Source organism: Sarcophilus harrisii, chromosome 5 (assembly GCF_902635505.1).
Source record: "Sarcophilus harrisii chromosome 5, mSarHar1.11, whole genome shotgun sequence".
NCBI lineage: Eukaryota > Metazoa > Chordata > Mammalia > Dasyuromorphia > Dasyuridae > Sarcophilus > Sarcophilus harrisii.
In genome coordinates this window covers 68,028,465-68,049,645 of record NC_045430.1, presented here as the reverse complement: position 1 = coordinate 68,049,645, position 21,181 = coordinate 68,028,465, and the positions used below count along the sequence as shown (strand labels likewise).

At 30.7% G+C, this 21,181-nt stretch overlaps 1 protein-coding gene across 1 annotated transcript in view; it reads left to right on the top strand.

Annotated features, from left to right (window-relative positions):
- The window catches only part of SLC2A13 (solute carrier family 2 member 13), a 134,884-nt gene that overhangs the window by 94,553 nt on the left and 19,150 nt on the right, over positions 1-21,181 (top strand). The window contains exons 6-7 of the mRNA XM_031940525.1: positions 2,820-2,940; positions 19,472-19,597. Of these exons, the coding sequence (XP_031796385.1) occupies positions 2,820-2,940; positions 19,472-19,597 (247 nt within the window). The remainder of the gene's footprint in view (positions 1-2,819; positions 2,941-19,471; positions 19,598-21,181) is intronic.

The window sequence follows — 21,181 nt, the reverse complement described above, 5'->3', positions numbered from 1 at the left end:
CCTATTTCCCAGGTCACTTGGTCTTCCATGAGAGATAGTCCACTTTATCTTCTGTTTTTTTATGCTTTTGGTTTTGCTTTATTGTTTCTCAATGTCTCATAAAAGTCCCATGCATGGTCAGGGTATTAAACTCAGAAAATCAAAAGCACAGGAGGCAAATGAACATTTTGGCATCTGAGAGACTTTGAGAAGACTATAGGGACAGATGGATATTCTAAGGTCAGGAGGCCTTAAGTTCTAAGGGAGGTTTCAGGGGTTAAGTATAGATGAGTATTGAAATCCATAGACAAACAATTAGGATGGGGATTCTGACAGAAATAGAGACCTCAAAAAGAAAGACAAGTTTGGGGTGAAAGATAAATTCAGTTTGAGCTGTCAATGGTCATAAGCATAGAGATGATAATGAAATGGGGGTGAATTAAGATAAAGAAAAAAGGGGAAATTACTTGATAGAGTGGATGGCATGTCAGGCCTGAAGTCATAAAAACTCATCTTCATGAGTTCAAATTTGGCCTCAGAAACTTAACTAGTTGTGTGATTCTGGGCAAGTCACCTAATTGTGTTTGCCTCAGTTTCCTCATCTGTAAAATGAACTGGAGAAGAAAATAGCAAATTACTTCAGAATATTTGCCAAGAAAACCTTAAATGGGATCACAAAGAGTAAGACATTTGAAATAATTGAAAAGCCAAAAAGAGAGAATGCCATGGATAAGGTACTGCTGAAAACTAACATTAGACAATCAGACAAAAGATCTATTGAAAAAGACAAAGAATGGATAGTGAGAGGAGAACCAAGAGGCTATCTGAAACCAAGAAAATAGTGTGCTTTTAGAAAGAGAACTTGGTCAACAGTTTCAAAAGCTGCAGATTAATTAGCAGGAATCAAGACTCAGAAAATATATTGTTATCATTTTGGAAACCAGGAAATTGAGACTAGAGAAAATTGTTTACTTTATTATAGTGACATAGCTAATAAGTAGTGGAACTGGTATAAATAAATCAGAACTTTTTTATATTTATTTCACCATATTTCCACTATAGCATGCTACAAATTAAGTTAAACCATTTGCTCTCAAAATACACTCAACTGAAAATGATTTGAAGAGATGTTTGGGGCAGCCAGATGTTGCATCACATAAAGCAGTGGGGGAAGGGGACTTGAGTTCATATCTGGCCTCAGAGGGATACTAGTTGTATGATCTTAGGCAAGTCACTTAACCCTGATTGCCCCTTTCCCCTCAAAAAAAAATCAGAATAGGTGAGAATTCTTTGTTGATGGATTTAATAGTGTGAAAAGGATTGGAAATTAAACAGGAAAGATTGCAGACACTTTTAGTAGCTGAACTGTTCACCCTCTTTCTGAATTTTTTCGAATCCCTTTTTGTCCATTATCTACTTTTGAAGGCTTCAGAGCATTTTTTAGAACATTCCAAATACTTGTAATTGTGATTGAATGCAAGGGGAAAATAAGTCATAGCTTCAGGATTAAGGCTTTTTTAAAAACAACAACTGATTTAATGAAAACAGGACTTAATCTAGAGGAGAAGACTTGGTCTCAGATTGTGGTCCTGCTACATCTCTGCTGATGTGACTTTAAGTAGTTCATTTAATCTCTTCAGACCTGTTGTTTACTGTAAAAATGAAAGATATCTTATTTTAAAAAAGTAACATTCTCCCAGAATCCAAATGATTAGTGGTACCATCTACAGATAATCTCCATTAGCCACCTCCAATAGAAATTTATATATTTCATTCCCTTTTCTATCTTGCACACAATTTCTATATTTGAGACAACCATGTAGTTGTTATATAACCAACCACTTACCTCATTTAGGAATACCTTAGTTGGAGTAAATAGCTGCCATTTTTCATATTCCCAGTTAGAAGACATACCTAAAATATAGATTGAAAGATCTAAATGTATGTTTATAGCAATGTTGAGATGTTCCTGTATTAATAATGAGGATAATAATAGCTAATATTTATCCAAGCTTACAAAATTATTCTCTTTTAATTTCATATTAGTATAGACTTTTTTTTCATAGGATTTCTATTTTGGCTCACAGATCTAGTCCTTAATAATAATAATATTTTAATAGATTCTACTGGTAAAACATGTAATATTTTGTGGGTTCTATTTTTGTTTTTATATTGTTTCATATCTCAAATATTCAGATATTTCTGCAGCCTGAGATCATAGGTCTTATGAAATTCCATCTGTGGAAATCTTTATCTTCCATTATGGCTCCACTCTGATGTAATTAAGCTTTACCTGAATCTCAGTCTCTGATGTCTTTTCTTCTCATTTTGAGCATATTGTATGATTATTGTCCTCCACCACATTTCTATATTATATCATATTCTTTTGTGTGTTTGTATTAGGTTTAAGTCCTGTGCTGTTGGGGTTTGTGTCATTTTTTTAATCTTTGAATCTGTAATATTTAGCACAGAGCCTCTCAGGAGCAAGTTCTTTGCTTGATCAATGTTCATTGAAATGAATTATCTTTGAAATATTTATTTGTCTGCACTATATTTATCTGTACTATATATCAGTCATATATCTATGGTTTTGTTTTCACTTGCAATTTGCTATTTAGAATAATGAATATAATTGAAAGTAGTACTTGACATAATTCAAAGGATGATACCAGGCAACTGTTTGATTATCACACTGCAGATATTTTAGGGAGCATACTTTTTGTGGTAGGGAGGTCAATTCAATATATTTCAAACAGCTATATTATAGCAAATTGAAGACAATATTATAGGGTATTATCTACCCTTCTCTGAAGTATAATTTATTTTTATCGTTATTTTAGGTACTACTGTAGCGCTCATTATCCTTGCTTTGGGATTTTTGCTGTCAGCTCAGGTCTCACCACAAATCTCTCTTAAGCCAACAGCTCCTTCACATCAGAACTCTTCTTGCACAAAATACAGGTGAGAATTTTGTTTTCACCTTCTGGAAGATTTTGGTCTATTTCTGTTTTTAAAATGCCTGTAAAATTACCGTTCTAAATATAGTTCTTATACAAAAATTCATACCACAGGCCATTTGTAAACATCAAAGTACCTTTTATTGACATGTTTTTTATGATTCAATTAAATAAGTATTGAATCATGGAATTTTACCATGAGGTAGTGTTTATTCTGTTTACCATGAAGTGTTCAAAATGAGACTACATGACCATTTATTGGGAATGTTATATTATTTTTTCTAGCTCTAGAAAATAATTGTTTGGTAATTTGAGTGATAAGACACTGAATAAATACTTTACTTAATTTAGTTAAATAAATTAATTTAGGTAGTATTGTCATTTTTTAACAAATTGGCTTGGCTTACCCATGAGAAATCAATATTTTTGCAAATATTTATATCTCTGTTTGTATGAAAAGTGTTTTGCCATTGGGCTGATATAGTTCCTGTGTGTGTCTTGGCAGGCTCCTAAGTGTATTATACTGTTTTCAGTTATTTAAAATGGAATTTCTTTATCTCTTCCTACAAAGTTTGTTAATATACAGAAACCTTGATGATTTATGTGGGTTTAATTTATGTGCTACAACTTTGCTAAAATTGTTGTTTCACCTAGCTTTTTAATTGATTTTCTTTTCTCTAAGTATGCATTATGTTATCTGCAAAACATTTTTATTCCTTCAATTTCCTTTTCTTGACTTACTGATATAGTTAGCATTTCTAGTATAGTATTAAATAATAATGGTGATAGTGGACATCTCTGCTTTATCCTGATTTTATCGGGAAACTTCTAGTTTATTCCCATTATAGAAAGTGCCATTTAGTCTTATACTTTCTAATGTTTTTGAGTGCCAAAAGATTTTCTTCATCAATTGACATAATTATATGATTTTTGTTGCTTTTGTAATTGATGTGGTCATTTATGCTAATAGTTTTCCTAATACTGAATCAGCCCTGGAATCCTGCTTTAAATCCCACCAAGTAGGGATCTTTGTAATATATTGATATAATCTCCTTACTAGTATTTTATTTAAAAGTTTTGCATTTAAATTTATTAGGGAAGTTGGTAAGAAGTTCTCTTTCTCTTGTGTCATAGGAATTTGACTGGACTCCTTTACCTTTTTTTTCAAATAGTTTATATACTATTGATATTAATTAATCTTTAAAGTTTGGTAGAGTTTGTTTGTAAATCTATCTGGTTTTGAGTTTTTTTCAACAGATAAGAAGACTGAGGTTCATCCCGGTTAATAGGTCTGTCCAAAGTTACATGACATGTATTTAAGACATTTTACATGACATGGATTTAAGATATAGATCTCTTGACTTCAATCTTGATCCTTTTTAATTACATAATTTCATCAACATATCTTATGTTCATCAAATCACACTACAGTAATTCACTCTTGAACTTACTGAATGCTAAGCTCTAATGATCTGAGAATGGAGGTAGTATCTTGGTGTAGAAGAAATGGGGAAAAAGTTGTGACCACATTAAGTATCAGGGTCTGTAAACTAACCAGCTTAGACTTGCACCAGGAAACAAGAATACTACAAAGATAAGGAGATATCTCAGTTGTTGAAAGAACACATATTATCATGAGTATTACAAAATTTTTTATTCTTATTTTTTTTTGTCCTACAAAAGTATGTATTTTAATTAGTAGGACTTGGTTTTATTTCCTATTTGTTGAGTCTTTTCAAACACATGCAACTCTTCATGACCTCTTTTGGGAGTTCTCTTGGTAAAAATATTGGAGTAGTTTGCTATTTCCTTCTAAAACTCATTTTTCTGATGAAAGAACTGAAACAAATAGGATTAAAAGATTTACCCAGTGTCAGGTAGGAAGTGCCTGAGACCAGATTTGAACTGAGGAAGATAAGTCTTCCTGATTCCAAGCCTGGTGCTCTATCCATTGTGCCAGCTAGCTGCCCTTATTGTTTCCTATATTCTAATGTTATGCAGAAAAAATAATTCCTTTAGGTTCATAGTTATAAGTTGAACTATAATATAAATGGGATCTTATAGTTTTATTATATAAACTTATCATGTTTGCAATGTATGTAGACGTAGACAACTCCTTGAAAAACAGAATTTGTGAAATGGAAAAAAATCCACTGAACAAAACAATTCATTTAAAAATTCAACTGGCCAAATACAAAAGGAGCTTAAAAAAGATAACTGAAGAAAGTAATTCACTAAAAATTAGAACTGAAGAAACTTACTGGCAGCTAAGTAGCATAGTGGATAATGCTGGACCTGCAATCAGAAAGATATGGTTCCTATCCAATCACATAAACTTACTAAGCCATTTGATCTTTGGCAAATCATTTTACTTCTGTTTACCTCAGTTTCCTTATTTGTAAATGAAAATAAGAGCACTTATTTTTCAGGGTTGTTGGGATGACCAAATGAGATTACATGCATATGTGTATATATATACATATATATGTGTGTGTATGTATACACCATATATGTCTATATATTTTATATATATAGACATATATCTGTGTGTATGTTTTGAGAATTAACAGAAGTTGCATTAGTTAATTCATCACTTACATAATTGTCTTATATGGCACATATTATCTTATTATTCATAGGAGGCATCATTCATTGGTTTCCCTAATTTACTTGTTACATACTTAGTGATTTATGAACTATGTGGAACGTAGCAAACACAAAAACAATCAGAGACTTTAAAAGTAAGAAAAAGCAAAAAGGGATTTATTACAATCTCACCAGAAAGGGCAACTCCCAACAGAGAAGGTATCAGTAGAAGAGTGCAAAGCACAAACTGCAAACACAAGATTATATAGACCCTAACTACTTGCCCCCACCCCACCCTCTGACTTTTCTCCCACTGACTGGGGAATTCTAAATTACCCGGAGACTAAATATGGACCTCAGAACACATTTTACCATATTAAGTACTTAAATATTAATGAAAAGGGGAGAGGGAGAGACAGGAGGGAAATGTTTGTTTATCTAAAATAATCAAACACTTGCAGCTTTTAGCCATAGCTTAATTTGTTATTGCAAAGTTTCAAGTCACAATTAGGGCTTAGGCTGAAAGTCTGCACTCAGTTTATCCCATACATGAATAAAAATTTATTTCACAATTATATTCACAGGCATTAATAATAACATTCTAGGCATTTCAAGAATACTACAAAGGGGGCAGCTAGGTGGTATAGTGGATACAGCACCAGCCTTGAAATCAGGAGGACCTGAGTTCAGATCTGACCTTAGACACTTAACACTTCCTGGCTGTGTAATCCTGGCTCTACCCCCAATTGCCTCAGGAAAAAAAACAAACAAACAAAAAATACTACAATACTCTGATTGTTTAGATGCATACTCAATTTTAATATTTTTCTTTTGCTCACTAATAGCAATAATAATTAATATCATTAATTTTTAAATATATTATTTTATTATAAATTTATAGTTAATATAATAGTCTATTAAAGAACTTATAATTTTAGAAGCCTTCATAGCTAAGCATGAAATTGTTCATGTTAATAGAATTAACCACAATCTATAAAGGCTTTGGTTGTGTCCAACTGTATCATACTTTTATGCAAAATCCTAACAAGAAAGAAAGCAATTCAATCTCCTAAGACTGATTTCAAGTTCTAAAACTTTCTACAAGATAGTTACTTTTTCCCCCTGAGGCAATTGGGGTTAAGTGACTTGCCCAGGGTCACATAGCTAGGAAGTATCAAGTGTCTAAGGTGAGATTTGAACTCAGGTCCTCTTAACTTCAGGGCTGGTGCTCTATCCACTGCACCATTTAGCTGCCCCTACAAGATAATATATAACTTAAATGTCATTTATTTTAACTGGGATTTCAAGAATTGTACTACTTCCTAAAGAAGAATTACTATATTTTTATTATCACACATTAATAATTATTTTAATTAGCTGTTAATTATATGTATTACTCTTATGCTAACAACAAAATTAACTCATATAATTCAAGAAATTGTAACTATCTGAACTGTTTTCCTAGGTCTAATTACTATTATTTATAACTCTACTTCCCTTACTACTGTACATAATAGAGTCAACAGTCTTTATTTAAAAACAAAAGCTATAGTTATCAATAATACTCGTTATGAATACATTTATTATAAACACCTAACATTTGACTCAGTCATATACAAGAATTATCCCCTGAACAATTATGACTATATGAAACAGATAACAATGTTGTTTTCTATGAATATAGAACAATATAGTAATAAAACTTCCAAGTTCAATACTAATCTCATCAGATATTTTATAGGGATGAGCCATACCTACATAGGTTTAAAAACTTATACAATTCCAAATAACTGTTTCAATTCTTTCATCAACATGGTTCAGATAGTCTAGCCTATACCAAAAATCTTCATGCAATTCTAAGTTTTAATAACTGAAGATGTAAAAACAGTATAAATTAACAAAGATATGATTTGGAGGTTTCATTTTAAAAAATTTTATACTTATTTAGTTTTGTGCATTTTAAATAATCTTTTTTATTTGAATTTTAACAATATGAAACATTCTGTCATTTATATTTCTAAGGTTATTAAAACTTATTATTATGCTAAGACTTTGGGGACATTATATATTATGGATCCAGAAATTTATAGAAACTATAGCACTATACATATTGTTTTTAGAAGTAACCACATTTAAATATTTTGAAAATTGATCCACTATAATACAATCTTTATTGAGAAGTTATGCATTATTATTATTATTATAAAGACAGTCCTCTATTCAAAGTATGTCACAGCTAGATGTTTCTATGTGATTTCTGACAATTCTAATATAATAAATGTTAGTCTTTTTTACATTTCAACTACCCTTAATAAGAATACACTAAAAACTTAAATCTATTACTTCCTTGAAATACAAAGATAAATGAAAATTTATTTGACCTATTCATCTTAATGAACTAGGTATTACAAGGCTACCTTTTCTGATCACATTTCTTTGTTTACTTTTATCAATTTTTAATTGATGGCTTCATAATTAAATTCAAATTTCACAAACAATTAATTAGATTAATCACTAAATTAATGATAGTATGTAAAAAAACAAAATTGAACATGGACTCTCATACTATGCATTTTATGTTGTTCAGCTGTTTAGTTGTATACAATTCTTATGAATTATATTGTACACAGGGTTTTGTTTTTGTTTTTTGGCAAAGATACTGGAGTTGTTTGCCAGTTTTAGGCAAGTGACTTTCCTGGGATCACACAACTAGTAAAGAGTCTAAGGTCACATTTATTTTCATAGCAATCTTAGAATTAGCTGTAGCTTAATTCAGTATCACTTGTCCCATATCTATATGATAACACCTAAATGACCCAATAAACTCATGCTTTCCATATTGTTAATTATAAATTACCATTAATAGGTGCTCTTTCATTATTACTCCATATATTACTTCTTAGTCTGATTTTACTTCAGTTTTACTTTTCTCTTTGTATTGCTCTATCATTTACTTTTCCAACTTGTTGATCACAAAATATAGTTCTAAGGGGAACATTTCAAAACCAGCGAACGCTATTATATATACTATATATATATATATATATGTATGTATGTGTATATCTATGTATGTATACACTTATATTTATATGCATACACATATATGAATACCTCCGTGTATGTATGTGTATATGTATACATATTTGTTGTTAAGTATTCTTTTTATTGACTTCTTCTGAATATTTTATCATTCTAGTGTAGCCTCAGTATCTGAATTTAGAGGATGCTATCACCAGCAGGAATTCACCTGTTTAGCACATTTGAAGTTCCTCTCCCAAACACCTGTATTTTGTTAGCATCTGGAGAAGACATTACATTAATTTATCATTTTGAGAGAAGACAATTCTGAATAAGTATTTAAAGCATCATCTATCATTATTATTTTGGGCCATAATGTATCATAAATATTCTACTATTGTCATCAGTTTAATATACAGTTCTACTTTTTAAAAAAATTCCTACAGGGTTTCAGGAAATACATGTAATTTTTGGTACTACATTTCTAATCATTACAGCTTTTCAATTTTGTGAATTATTAAATTATATCTTTTATTTATTTGTAAGTATTCATTATTAAAATTTTGACTTCCAAATTTTCTCCTTCCCTGAAATCTTTTCTCACTCATCAAGAAGGCAAGAAATATGATATATATTAAACATGTAAAGTCATGCAAAATAGATTCCATACTAGTCATATTGCCAAAAATAAAACAAGAAAAAGTAAATGAAAAAAATTGTGCTGATTTGAAATCTGAGTTTATAAGGTTTTTTATTTGAATATAGATAACATTTTTCATAAGTTGTTTGGAATTGTCTTGAATCATTGTATTGATTAGAGTAGCTAAGTTAATCATAGTTAATAACCATTATTATTCGATCGATAGGCAGCCTCTTAATTTAAAAAATCTTCTTTCATTCTGTCTATGGTTCCACAATATTTGAATTGTTTTTCTCTGGCTGCTTGTAATATTTTCTTCTTGATCTGGGAGCTCTGGAATTCGGCTATATTATGGGAGTTTTCATTTGGGTATCTCTTTCAGGAGGTGATCAGTGGATTCTTATAATTTTTATTTTACTTTCTGGTTTTAGAATATCAAGGCAATTTTCCTTGATAATTGCTTGAAAGATAATGTCCAGGTTCTTTTCTTTGATCATGGCTTTTATGTAATTCAATAATTATTAAATGATGATCACTTGTTTTTCTAATGAGATATTTCTCATTTTCTTCTATTTTTTCATTATTTTGATTTTGTTTTGTTGTTTCTTGATGTCTCTTGACGTCATATCATCTTGACAACATGATGTTCTTGAATCTTAAGCTTTTATTTGTCCAAATATAATTTTTAAGGAATTATTGCCTTCAGTGATCTTTCTTATTTCAGTTTTCATTTGACCAATTCTACCTTTTTAAGGGGTTCTTCTCTTAAGTGAATTTTTGTATATCTTTTATCAGTTGGCCAATTCTACTATTTTAAGTAGTTCTTTTTAGTGAATTTTTGTGCATCTTTTACCATTTGGGCTATTCTATTTTTAAGTTGTTATTTTCTTCAGTATTTTGTACCTCATTTTACCAAGCTATTACCTCTTTTTTAAAAAAAAATAATTTCTTGTAGCATTCTTATTTCTCTTCCCAACTTTTTCTCTTATTTTCTTATATGATTTTAAAAATCATTTTTGTGCTCTTCCAGGAATTTTTTTTGACCTAAGAAATTCACATTTTTCTTTGAGGATTTATAAGTAGCAGTTTTGACTTTGTTGCCTTTTTCTAAGTTTGTGCTTTGATCTTTCCTGTCACTATACCAACATTCTATGGTCAGATCCCTTTTGTTTGTTTGTTTGCTTATTTTCCCAGCCTATTTCTTAGTTTTAACTCTGTATTAAAGAAGAGCTCTGCTTCTGGGATACATGAGCCATTGTCCCAATCTTCAGGCCTTTATTGCTGCTGTTGCTTTCAAAGTTAATTCAGTAGGCAGGTGGGGAGAGGAAGCTTTGCTTTTTTTCAGTTTTTTCAATGATAAGATCTAAGAAGAGGTATAATCACTATTCTCCTCAACTTTGCTCTGGTGTGTGAGTGACCAGAAATATTCTTCTTCTGTGACCAAGTCAATGCTCCACTACCACAGCAAGATCTGGTATGCTACTGGTCTTCCTCTCCCTAGGAATGTGACCCAGGAGTGCAACATGAATCCATGTTTGAGCAATACAACAGTCTTGCATCTAATGCCAGCAAAAGGATCCCTTCTGACTAGTTGTCTTACCCTTCCTCAACCATTTCTGGGATGAGAACTCTGGTACCCACAACAGCGTATTCAGTTAGCCCCAAGGCTCACCGTTAATTTTCAGGAGTGCAGCCTGCCCTTGACAGTGCTCCACTGTTACTGTGGTAACACTTACCTGCTGTTCTTCTAAATTTTCTAGAACTGGAAAATTTTTTATCACATTATTTTGTGGGTTCTGCCACTTCAGAATTCATTGTGAGGTATTATTTTAAGTTGTTTTGAGAGAGATTTGAGATGATCAATCAAGTTCCTGCCTTTTCTCTGCTATCTTAGCTTTGCTTCTTCCAGTTTGTTTTGATGATTACTACTTTATAATAAAATTTAAAATATACTACTGCTATTCCATCTTTTTGCACATTTCTTTTTCATTGACCCTCTTGATATTATTAATCTTTTGTTCTTCCAGATATTTTTTCTTATTATTTCAAGACCTAAAAATATTTTTTGCTAATTTGATTGATATGGCACTAAGTAAATTGTTTAGGTAGTATTGTCATTTTTATTGGCTTGGTTTGCATTATCCAGTGGCAATTGATAGTTCCCCAGTTATTTAGATCTTTATTTATTATGAGAAGTATTTTATAATTATGGTCCTATAGCTTCATGTTTTGTCTTACCAAATAGACTCCCAAGTATTATCCACTGTCTGCAATGATTTTAAATAGAATTTCACCTCTTTTTGATGGGTTTTGTTAGTAACAGAAATGCTGGTGATTTATATAAATTTATTTTATATACTAAAACTTTGTTAAAGTTGTTAATGGTTTCAATTAGCTTTTTAAATAGATTCTTTAGCAATCTCTAAATATATTATCACATCACCTGCACAGAGCAATAATTTTGTTTCATTGCTACCTAATTTGATTCCTTCAGTTTCTTTTTCTTTTTATTGCTCTACATAACATTTCTGGCATAATAATTAAGAATGATGATGATGATGATGCACATCCTTCATTCACTTTTGATATTATTTGGAATGCCTCTACTTTCTCTCCATTATGTCAGGCACAAATAGTGCGTTTAAACATTTTGGATGGTGATGTCTTTAGATCTGTACATTTCATATTTCACTGATGGTACTACGATTCTGCCTTGCTCATAGAGCCCGGTGTCTTCTTTGATTCAGACATTCCATGCTATGCCAATGTCTTCCTTGTCTCACAACTGATACTAAAGTTCTTAAAAGAAACCTTAAAATGTGCCATTTCTTTTAAATTCCATGGGAATACTTGCCTTTTAAACTCCATCATAGTTACATATATCATCTTTCCTGATAGGAATGTAAATGATTAGACCTTATTGAGTCCTTTATAACCTCTCATCTTTACTTTTTATTTCTTCTGAGTCTTGTGCTTAAATGTCAGATTTTCTATTCATGTTTATTCTTTTCATTAGGAATTCTTGAAATTCTTCTATTTCATTAAATGTATGTGTATTTCTTTCTTCTGAATGATTATACTCAATTTTTCTGGGTAAGTTATTCTCAGTTGTAATTCTAACACCTAGCTCTTTTCTCTTTTGCAGGTGGGTTGTTTTTCTGGTGATATATTTTATATTTTTACTTATTCTTCAATTTTGACTTTATTTTACTATTTCTTGTTGTCTCATGGAGTCATTGGATTTTCACTTAGCCAATTCTGGTTTTTAAGGGATTTTTTTTTCACTTTTTCTCTATCATTCTTATTTCAGTTTTTTAAATTTGCTCTTTTTTCTTAAAGCACTTTCTTTAACCCTTCCAGAAATATGTGCTGGGCTTTTAACCAATCTGCATTTTTTTTCTTTTTTGCATCTTGCTTTTTTGGGTGTTTTCGGAACATCCAGTTCTTCTTTATGTCTTGAGTTTTCCTATTCCCATATTATTTTTTTGTGATCAGGTTCTTCTTCTTTTTTGTTTTTTTGTGTTTTTTTTTTTTTTTTTTTTGGTAGTTCGCTCATTTTCCAGCCTATTTCTTGTCTTTGAATTTTATGTTAATTAATTTCTGCTCACCTGGGAGAGCAAGGGAGAGTTACTGTCCAAAGCTTTAAGTTTTTTCATTGTGCTGTTTTTCACAACTAGCTTGAGAAGGGAGGAGTCTGATCTAATCTCAATCTAAACAATTATATAAAATCCCCCTTACTGTCCCTGGTTGGCAAGGACTTCTGAAATTGCTATTGTGTTATTGCCACTTCAAAGGCCAAGAGTTAGTGTGACCCCCACATTCTGTTCTTTCATAGCGAGCGTATCTCACTCCTGCCCACTGTCATCAACCTTTCTTTTTCACTATGGTGTTTTGGTCTAGAAAATTAGTTTATCCTAGTTTTTATTGACTATGTCCATGGAATTTGCCACCAAATTTTATTTGATGTGTTGCTTTCAAGTTCTTTGAAAATGATTATTTGATTGGATTTTCCCTTTACTCTGCCATCTTGGCTCTATCCCCACCTTTCAGATTTTGATGCAGCTATTAAGTCTAAGTTAATTAGTTAATTAAAATCGTTAATATACATATTTTCTAATATAATTATTACTACAGAATTCCAATAGTAATTATAATCATCCTTTTACTAATTTTTATTGTGAATCTTCTTAGCAACTATTGTAATAATATTTACTTTTTGACTACAGTATCTCTATTTGTATTTAAAAAATTTAGGCCATATTAGTATGGTTTTAAGCCTTTTAAGATCAGCTTGATTACCATTTTTATTCAAATCCTTGTAGGTATCAATCACTGTTTAATTTTTGATCTTAAAGTTACTATTTTACTTTCTCTATGATAATCAATTAAATTAATCTTAACATGACTAATTTTTCTATTTTTTTAATTGACTATATAGTGCATAAAAAGGATTATTGTAGGCAGAGTAGGTATTTAATCTAATTAAATAAATGATTTAATCTAATCAAATGGAGGCTAGCGGTATGACAGATGTGAAGGATAAGAAAGTGGGAATGGATTGTGTCTGTACTGTTATAAGACCTATATAGGTGAATCAATGAAATCATCAAATTATATATGACATTACTAAGCATTGGGAATGCAAATGGGAAAATTAATTAAATTTCTTTAAGATTTTCTAGTTTGATAAAGTAAGTCACTGACAAGCTTTTATAAATTCTTAATTAAATAGTTGCATATCATTTTTCTTTTATGAGTATTAGAAAATAGAAGAGAACTTCCTCATTTAACACATAATAAAAATGAGGCTAATTGTGTTTTAATAAATTTCTCAAGATTATAGAATGAATCAAGACTAGAAAACAGAGAGTTTGACGAAAAGAAGAATGGCAAACAACAATTAGAGAACCTAAGCACAATGAATCATATTCTTAATTTTGACATTTTCCCACATTTTACTTAGAGCACTTTATGTCAAAATTTTTTCAAATGGAAAAATATTCATTTTCAATCATGTCTTAATCTTTGTGACCCCTTTTGTGATTTTTCTTCTCAAAATTAATGGAATGAATTGCCATTTTTTCCTCCAGCTCATTTTGCCAATGAGAAACCTGAAGCAAATAGGTAATTTTCCCAGGATCAAACTAACTAGTCAGTGTCTGAATCCAGGTTTGAATTTGGGTCTTCCAGGCCCAGCCCTCTATCCATTGCTCCACCTAGCAGCTTTCTTCTCATCTGGAAAATGAGGAAAATAATAGCACCTACCTCTCAAAGTTGTTTTGATGGTTAAATAAGAATAATAATTGTAAAGCACTTATTACTATGCTTGGCACATAGTAAGTGCTATAAAATGTTAGCTATTAAATTTTTAGCTATAAATGTTATTTATTTCATATGAAAATATTTAATGAAATTATTTATAAAAGACATAAACATTATGTTAAAATTCTTTTCCTTAGTAACTACAAAGGAAACTCTTGATTATGACCAAATATTTCAATTTATTCTTAACATTTTTGATAGAGAAACTCAAAGATATCATTCAAATTCCTTTTATTTTAGTATTTTTAATTGCTACAGTTTTTGAAAAAGATAATGAATAATATCCAAAAGGGGAAAAAGGATATTATTAACTCTATTTTTTATGAATTAACAAGCTTTTAAGTGCCTACAGTGGGCCAGAAATGATGCCAGGTGTTAGAAATACAAATCAAAGCAATCCCAATCCTTCAGTAGGTTGCATTCTCATTAATTTTTAAATTTCACACACCAGTTATACAAAAGTTTGGTTTTTTTTGTTTTATTTTGTTAATTCAGGATATTAGGAAAGTCTTTAACATAACTGAATCTCCAGGATAGAAACCTAAAACTTTACTCCTGAAGCTTAAGTAATAAAAAATGAGTAAGTAACTATAAAAACTACAAAAACATAAAGGAATTTTATGATGCCAGGAATGACCAAAGTATAAAATTATAAAAGAAGAATGACTCAAAAAGATCTACAGTCAAAGTAGAAGATATCTCACATCAAAAATAAACCCAGAAAATTAATCAAGGAGAGATAACTTAAGAATCATAGTACTACCTGAAGTCCATGACAAGAAAAATATTTGAAATCTCAATATCAGTTTCAAGAAATCATTAAAGAAAATCACGCAGGCATATTAAAAAATGTTGTGTAAGTGAAAAATAGAAAAAATGTACTGATTACCTCCTGAATGAAGGAAACCCAAAAATGAAAACTTCCATTTGCATTTGCAAACTTCTAAGATTTTAGGAAAAGAGGAAATATTACTAGCAGCCAAAAGAAAAAAAAATCATATATTCAAGAAGCACAATCAAAATTGAACAAAATTACTTTAAAGAAATTGATAACTTGTATGAGATATTCCAAAAAGAAAATAATAGATTTTACAAGAAAGATAATAGAGATTAGAGAAAGATTAATAAAGAAAGATAAAGAAAAGAAAAGAAAAGTAAAAGAAAGATTTACAACCAAGGAAAACTGAATATAATCCCAAGAGGAAAAAATATTAGAGTTTGAAAAGAAACTTTAGAACATAAATATGGAAATCAAGAAAAAAAATTTTTAAAAAGGTAATCACAAGTGAAAAGATTTTATAAGGATCTCTATACCAGTGGAAAGAAAGCACGTTAAAAGTATTCTTTTAGAATCCTAAAATCACAAGAAGTCATATAGTTAAAGGACAGAGAAGACATCTTGTGTTTTGAAAAATGGGGGGGGGGGAGAGAGAGAAGGAGAAGATAAGTTGAAGAAAAATGGGTATTTTAATAAAAGATGGGGAAATTTGTTAAAACACATAATTGAGTTGGGCAAGTAGAACTATATGAAAACGTAGGAGTGGAGCAAGTTGCATTTGAGCTTCAATTTTATATAATCTGTTCAAAACAGGTCAGAACACAAACTCACAACTTTGGCGTAATAATACTTTCAACCTTATAGATAAGAAGAAAATACAGATAGGAATAGGAAAAAGGAGGAATAAATTCAGGGAGGGATTAGTCATAAGAAAAAAAAAACCTTCAACTTGGAGATGGAATAGGGAAGAAAGAGTTAAAAGGGGAAAAAAAGATAATAACTCGAAATAAATACAGTAGAAGCAAAAAGAAACAGGCAAATAAATAATTATCATTACTGAGAATGGGATGGATTTGTCCATTTAACTGATGTTAGCATGAATTAGCAAAGATAGGATGGATTAGAAGGCAATTGCAGTAACTTTTTATTTCTAAGAAATATACTTGAAACATAAAAAGTTGGAGTTTTAAATTAAGGGGTTGGAACAAAATTATTACATTCAACTGAGAACAATAAAGCAGTGACAGCAATTATTTCAGAAAAAATTAATAAGGAAAATTAATATGCACTCAATGGCATGACTTCTAAATGCTTGAAGGAAAAACTAAATTAATTACAAAGAAAAATAAACAATAAAACTATAATGCTACAGAACTTTTTAGCCTGATCAGCTCTCAAAAAAAATCTTATGATAAAATAACTAAGAAAGAAATTAAATATCTGAATAGAATGTAAAAAAAAATTACTAAAAATAGACTACTGGTAATTAATGAATAGAAATAGAAAGGAGTAAAAATATTTTACTGTGTATGGCATTTTTATAAAAATTAATTTTGTCTTAGGGCAGAAAAACCTCAAAAATAAATGTAACAAGCAGAAATATTATATGAACCCATTAATCATATTGCAACCTAATTTTATTAAACTAAGAGTTAGTTTAATATGTTTAAAATAATGTTTAAAATGAATGATGATGAAATAATTTTATCCTAAAGAATTATTGATCAAAAAGCAAATAAAAAGATAGTTAAATTAAGGACATTAATGACAATGAGATGGCCTCTCCAAATTTTAAGGATGTGGCCAAAGTAATCAATCCTAGGGACAATTTTTCTTATTTTGAAATGAAATAACAAAAAAGAGAAATAGATCAATGCATTGAGAATGCAACCACAATTTTTAGAAAACCAACAAAAACCCTCAATTAAACACCAAATTATAAATCATTAAAATTAAAGGGGGAAAATTAAATACAGCCTGCAATACTTTTGAATAGTAAATAAAATAGATAATAAAATGGATAAACCATTAGCTAATTTGCTTAAAATGAAGAAAGAGAAAAACCAAATTGCCAATATCAAAACTGAAAAAGAATTCATAAAAAATGAAGGTGAAATAAAGAATATTGTTACAAACTATTTAGCCAACACTGTGCCATCACCACCACCAATTAAATTAACTATATGAATATTTTGAAAATAATACAGTATCCAAATTAGCTAAATAAAAAAAATAGAGAATTTTAGCAACTCAATTTCATAGAACAAAGTTGAAAACTTGAAAATGAATTTATGAAAACAAAGCTTCAGGACAATTATGAATTCGCAATGAATTTTATAAGAAAAATCAAAGAATGATTCCAGTTTTTAAATTAGTTCTAAGATGTTCATTGCTTATGGGTAAGATGAGCTAATATAATACAGATAATTACACTACATAAATTAATTTATTTATTCAATTCTGTGCCAAGTAATGTACCAATGCTTTATCCTGTAGAAATAAGAAAAATAATAATGAAGTTCACGTGGAAGGGAAACATCAAGAATTTCAAAAAAAAAAAAAAATGAGAGAAGAATTAGGAGAACAATTTATACAAAGCTGTGAAAGCAAACAACTTTGAAAGCTACAAAAACTATGATCAATAAAATGACCTTTCAGGATTAAAGAGGAACAATGAAAAAACATGTTATACATTCAAGAAAAGTCATATAATTAGGGTGCAATATGAGATATGTATATGTGTGCATGAATACACACACATATTTGTTGTACATATATATTCACAGTATACACATGTGTGTATAAATACATATATTTATATTTTTATTTAGTCATTACCTATTTGTTTTGTTTGACTGCATATTTATTACAAGAATTTTTTTTTCTTCTCTTTTAATGAGGTAAAGAGTGGGAGAGATGTAAAATAGATTTCTACTTCAAATAATGGAAAGGGGATATAATAGATGTGAAATGTGGCATGTACTTTCAGATAAAAATAACTTAATTTTATGCAACTTTTACTTTTTTATAAGTAAAACATCAATTAAACTTTCAAAAAATAATGAAATTAAGCTAATAAATTTTCGTGTTCACTTATGTCAGTCAATTTAATTAAAATCTTGTGCACTTTTATTTCATTAACAAAAATGTTATAAAGTCAGGTACCTTTCTTTGGATGATGTTTCCTACAAGTTCCCTGAATAAATCTAGTAAAGCTAGAATGAATAAAATAGGCAAATAAAATAGCAGAACAGGAAGTGACAAAGGACAGCTAAGATTGCTGTTCCTTTTTGCCTGTGGTTTTCTTTCAGAAGCTTATGAGACTCAATAAGGAAAGGTCTTCTAAAAGGCTCTAAAATTTAAGTGCTTTAAAACCCTTAGTCTTTTTGCCTTTGATTTCAACTAGACAATACAAATGGTTTAGTGTACCCAATATAATAATAACCCAATGCCAAAGAGGATAGCAGAGTGGAAAATGTTGTATTTGAAATCAGAGGACATCAATTCAAATACATATTCTGCAACTTACTAGTTGTATGATCTTAGGCAAATATCACTTATGCTTTAAGGAGATCATTTTCCTCATATGTAACTAGATACCAACTAATGTACCTTTCAATTCTAATCTAGGAACAATAATCAATGAGAACTAGCTCCTCCAGCATCACATCTAATGGCTAACATTAAGATAGTACTTTAAGTTTGCAAAGACAACGTGTTATCTTTTTTGACCCCCATAACTACTAGATGCCCCGAAATAACTAAATAAATTTGCATCAGAGGAAAAAAAAACTGCTCCCCTCCCATGCTTAGAAGATAGAAATTATAAGTTTATGTATATATATATATATATATATATATATATATATATATATATATATAAGTTTGTGCAATTAAGGCAAATGCATCAGGTTAATTCTATTTTCCTTTACTTCTCTAATTTACCTGTCTGAATTTAAATTTAAAACAATGCCTTAAATTAAAATTTAAATGTAAGTAAGATGATGTAAAAAGAATTCTTTTCCTTAGATTTAATGTCTTTATGGCAATGAGGAAGGGATGACAGTAAAGGGAAGGAGGAAAGTTAAGGTTTCAGATTGACACTCAGTATATGCACATTTAGGTAATTATCTCCTGTTATTTACCTATACACAAGAACAACATGATGAATACTCTCCTTTTCTTTTACAGTTCCTGTGATGGATGCATGCTTGATCCAGGCTGTGGATTCTGCTATAAGATGAATAAATCAGCTGTGATTGACTCCTCCTGTGTTCCAGTCAATAAAGCATCAGCAAATGAGGCTGCCTGGGGCAGGTATGTAAATTGTTAATTACAATCAAGTTCTATTGATAGGGTGCAGCTTCTAGGAGAAATATAGCAGTAATCCTAAGGCCCCCAGACTTTAGGAATGCTATATAGTTCTAACAATTTTGTCAAGGATCTTAAAGTCTCGTGACTTTAGGAATTCTATAGTATAGTCTAATAAACATTGCTGATTGCCAGATAATAATCTGCTGGTCAATGATAACAGGGTTCCTGAGACAAATGATGAGATACTTACCAGACTACTCCTCAAACCCATCTCGTAGAATTCAATATTGAGGTGCATGCCAGGCCATTCTTCAGTTCTATTTCTAAGCCATAAAAAGTAGCATATCAGTGACACAAAGAACCAGATCTCTCTGTTTTTTCCTATAAATTTATCTTCTTGCTCACGGTTCTTTGTTAAATCCTTTTGGAACTTAGCCCATTTCAATTGGCGTTACAATTAGAATAAACTTTGCCCTTTGACTTTGAGGTGGGTTCAAGCCTGAAAATTCTTTTGAGACATCTTGTGACACTGATCTGTGACCTTTTGGGGTCTCTTTGAACCTCAACACTATGTCTTTATGTTTAAGCAGAACTGCCTTTCAGATTTTTTTCTGTATTCACTTTGATTCTTGCACAAAAGGCTACAAGTTGAACTGTAGCTTGTGTGGGTTTTCAGAATTTGATTGCTTGGTGTCTGTCAAATACTTCAGAGTAAGAAGAATCAATAAAATCCTCCTTTCTACCACAACTTTACTTCAGAAAAGATGAAAAGCACCAGACTGAGTAATGATGAGGAAATCAAGAGAGATATCCAAAGAGATTATGGGATTTTCCCTTCTTAGACTAAGGCAGAGATTCAGCCTTTGGACATGTAACCAGAGTAGAGACTACTATTTGATGGAGTCTGTGGCTCTGTTGCCCTGATCCCTGAACATGTTTCAGGAGAGGGAAGAGAGAGAGATCGGGTAGTGGCTTATAGCTCTGTCACCCCGAGAGTAGAGTAGGATTTTGGATTCAGTCCAAAAGCCTGGGCTGAGGCCAGTAGAAGCAAGAAAAGGGACTAAGGGTAGAAATGAGCCTATAGAGCCACCTTGAACATAAAGAACTTCCAAGTTTGCTAATAGGTATTGTAGTGATGAATATTTTATTGGAGCTCCAAATAAGGTGAAGCCTGCAATTGTGTTATGCAAACCTAGACCAGAGTCCTACAAAGCTTAAATTAGGATATCTGCAAACAGACTTTATCTTATGTAAGACTTTTGTTGTTATTCAATCATTTTTCAATCAGTCTGACTTTTCATGACCCCATCTGGAATTTTCTTACCAAGGATACTAGAGTGATTTGCAATTTCCTTCTCCAGCTCATTTTATAGATTAGAAAACTTAGGCAAACAGAGTTAAAAGTTCTTACAGCTAGTAATTGTCTAAGCCCAGATTTAAACTCAAGAAGAGAAATCTTGGCCTGGATTCCATCCACTGTGCCACCTAGTGGCTCTTCAAGCTACTTAGGACACACTGGAAATTTGTAGCTCTCAGATGTGAGACACATCTGATATTCCTTCTCCGGTGAGAAGATCCTAAGAGCAG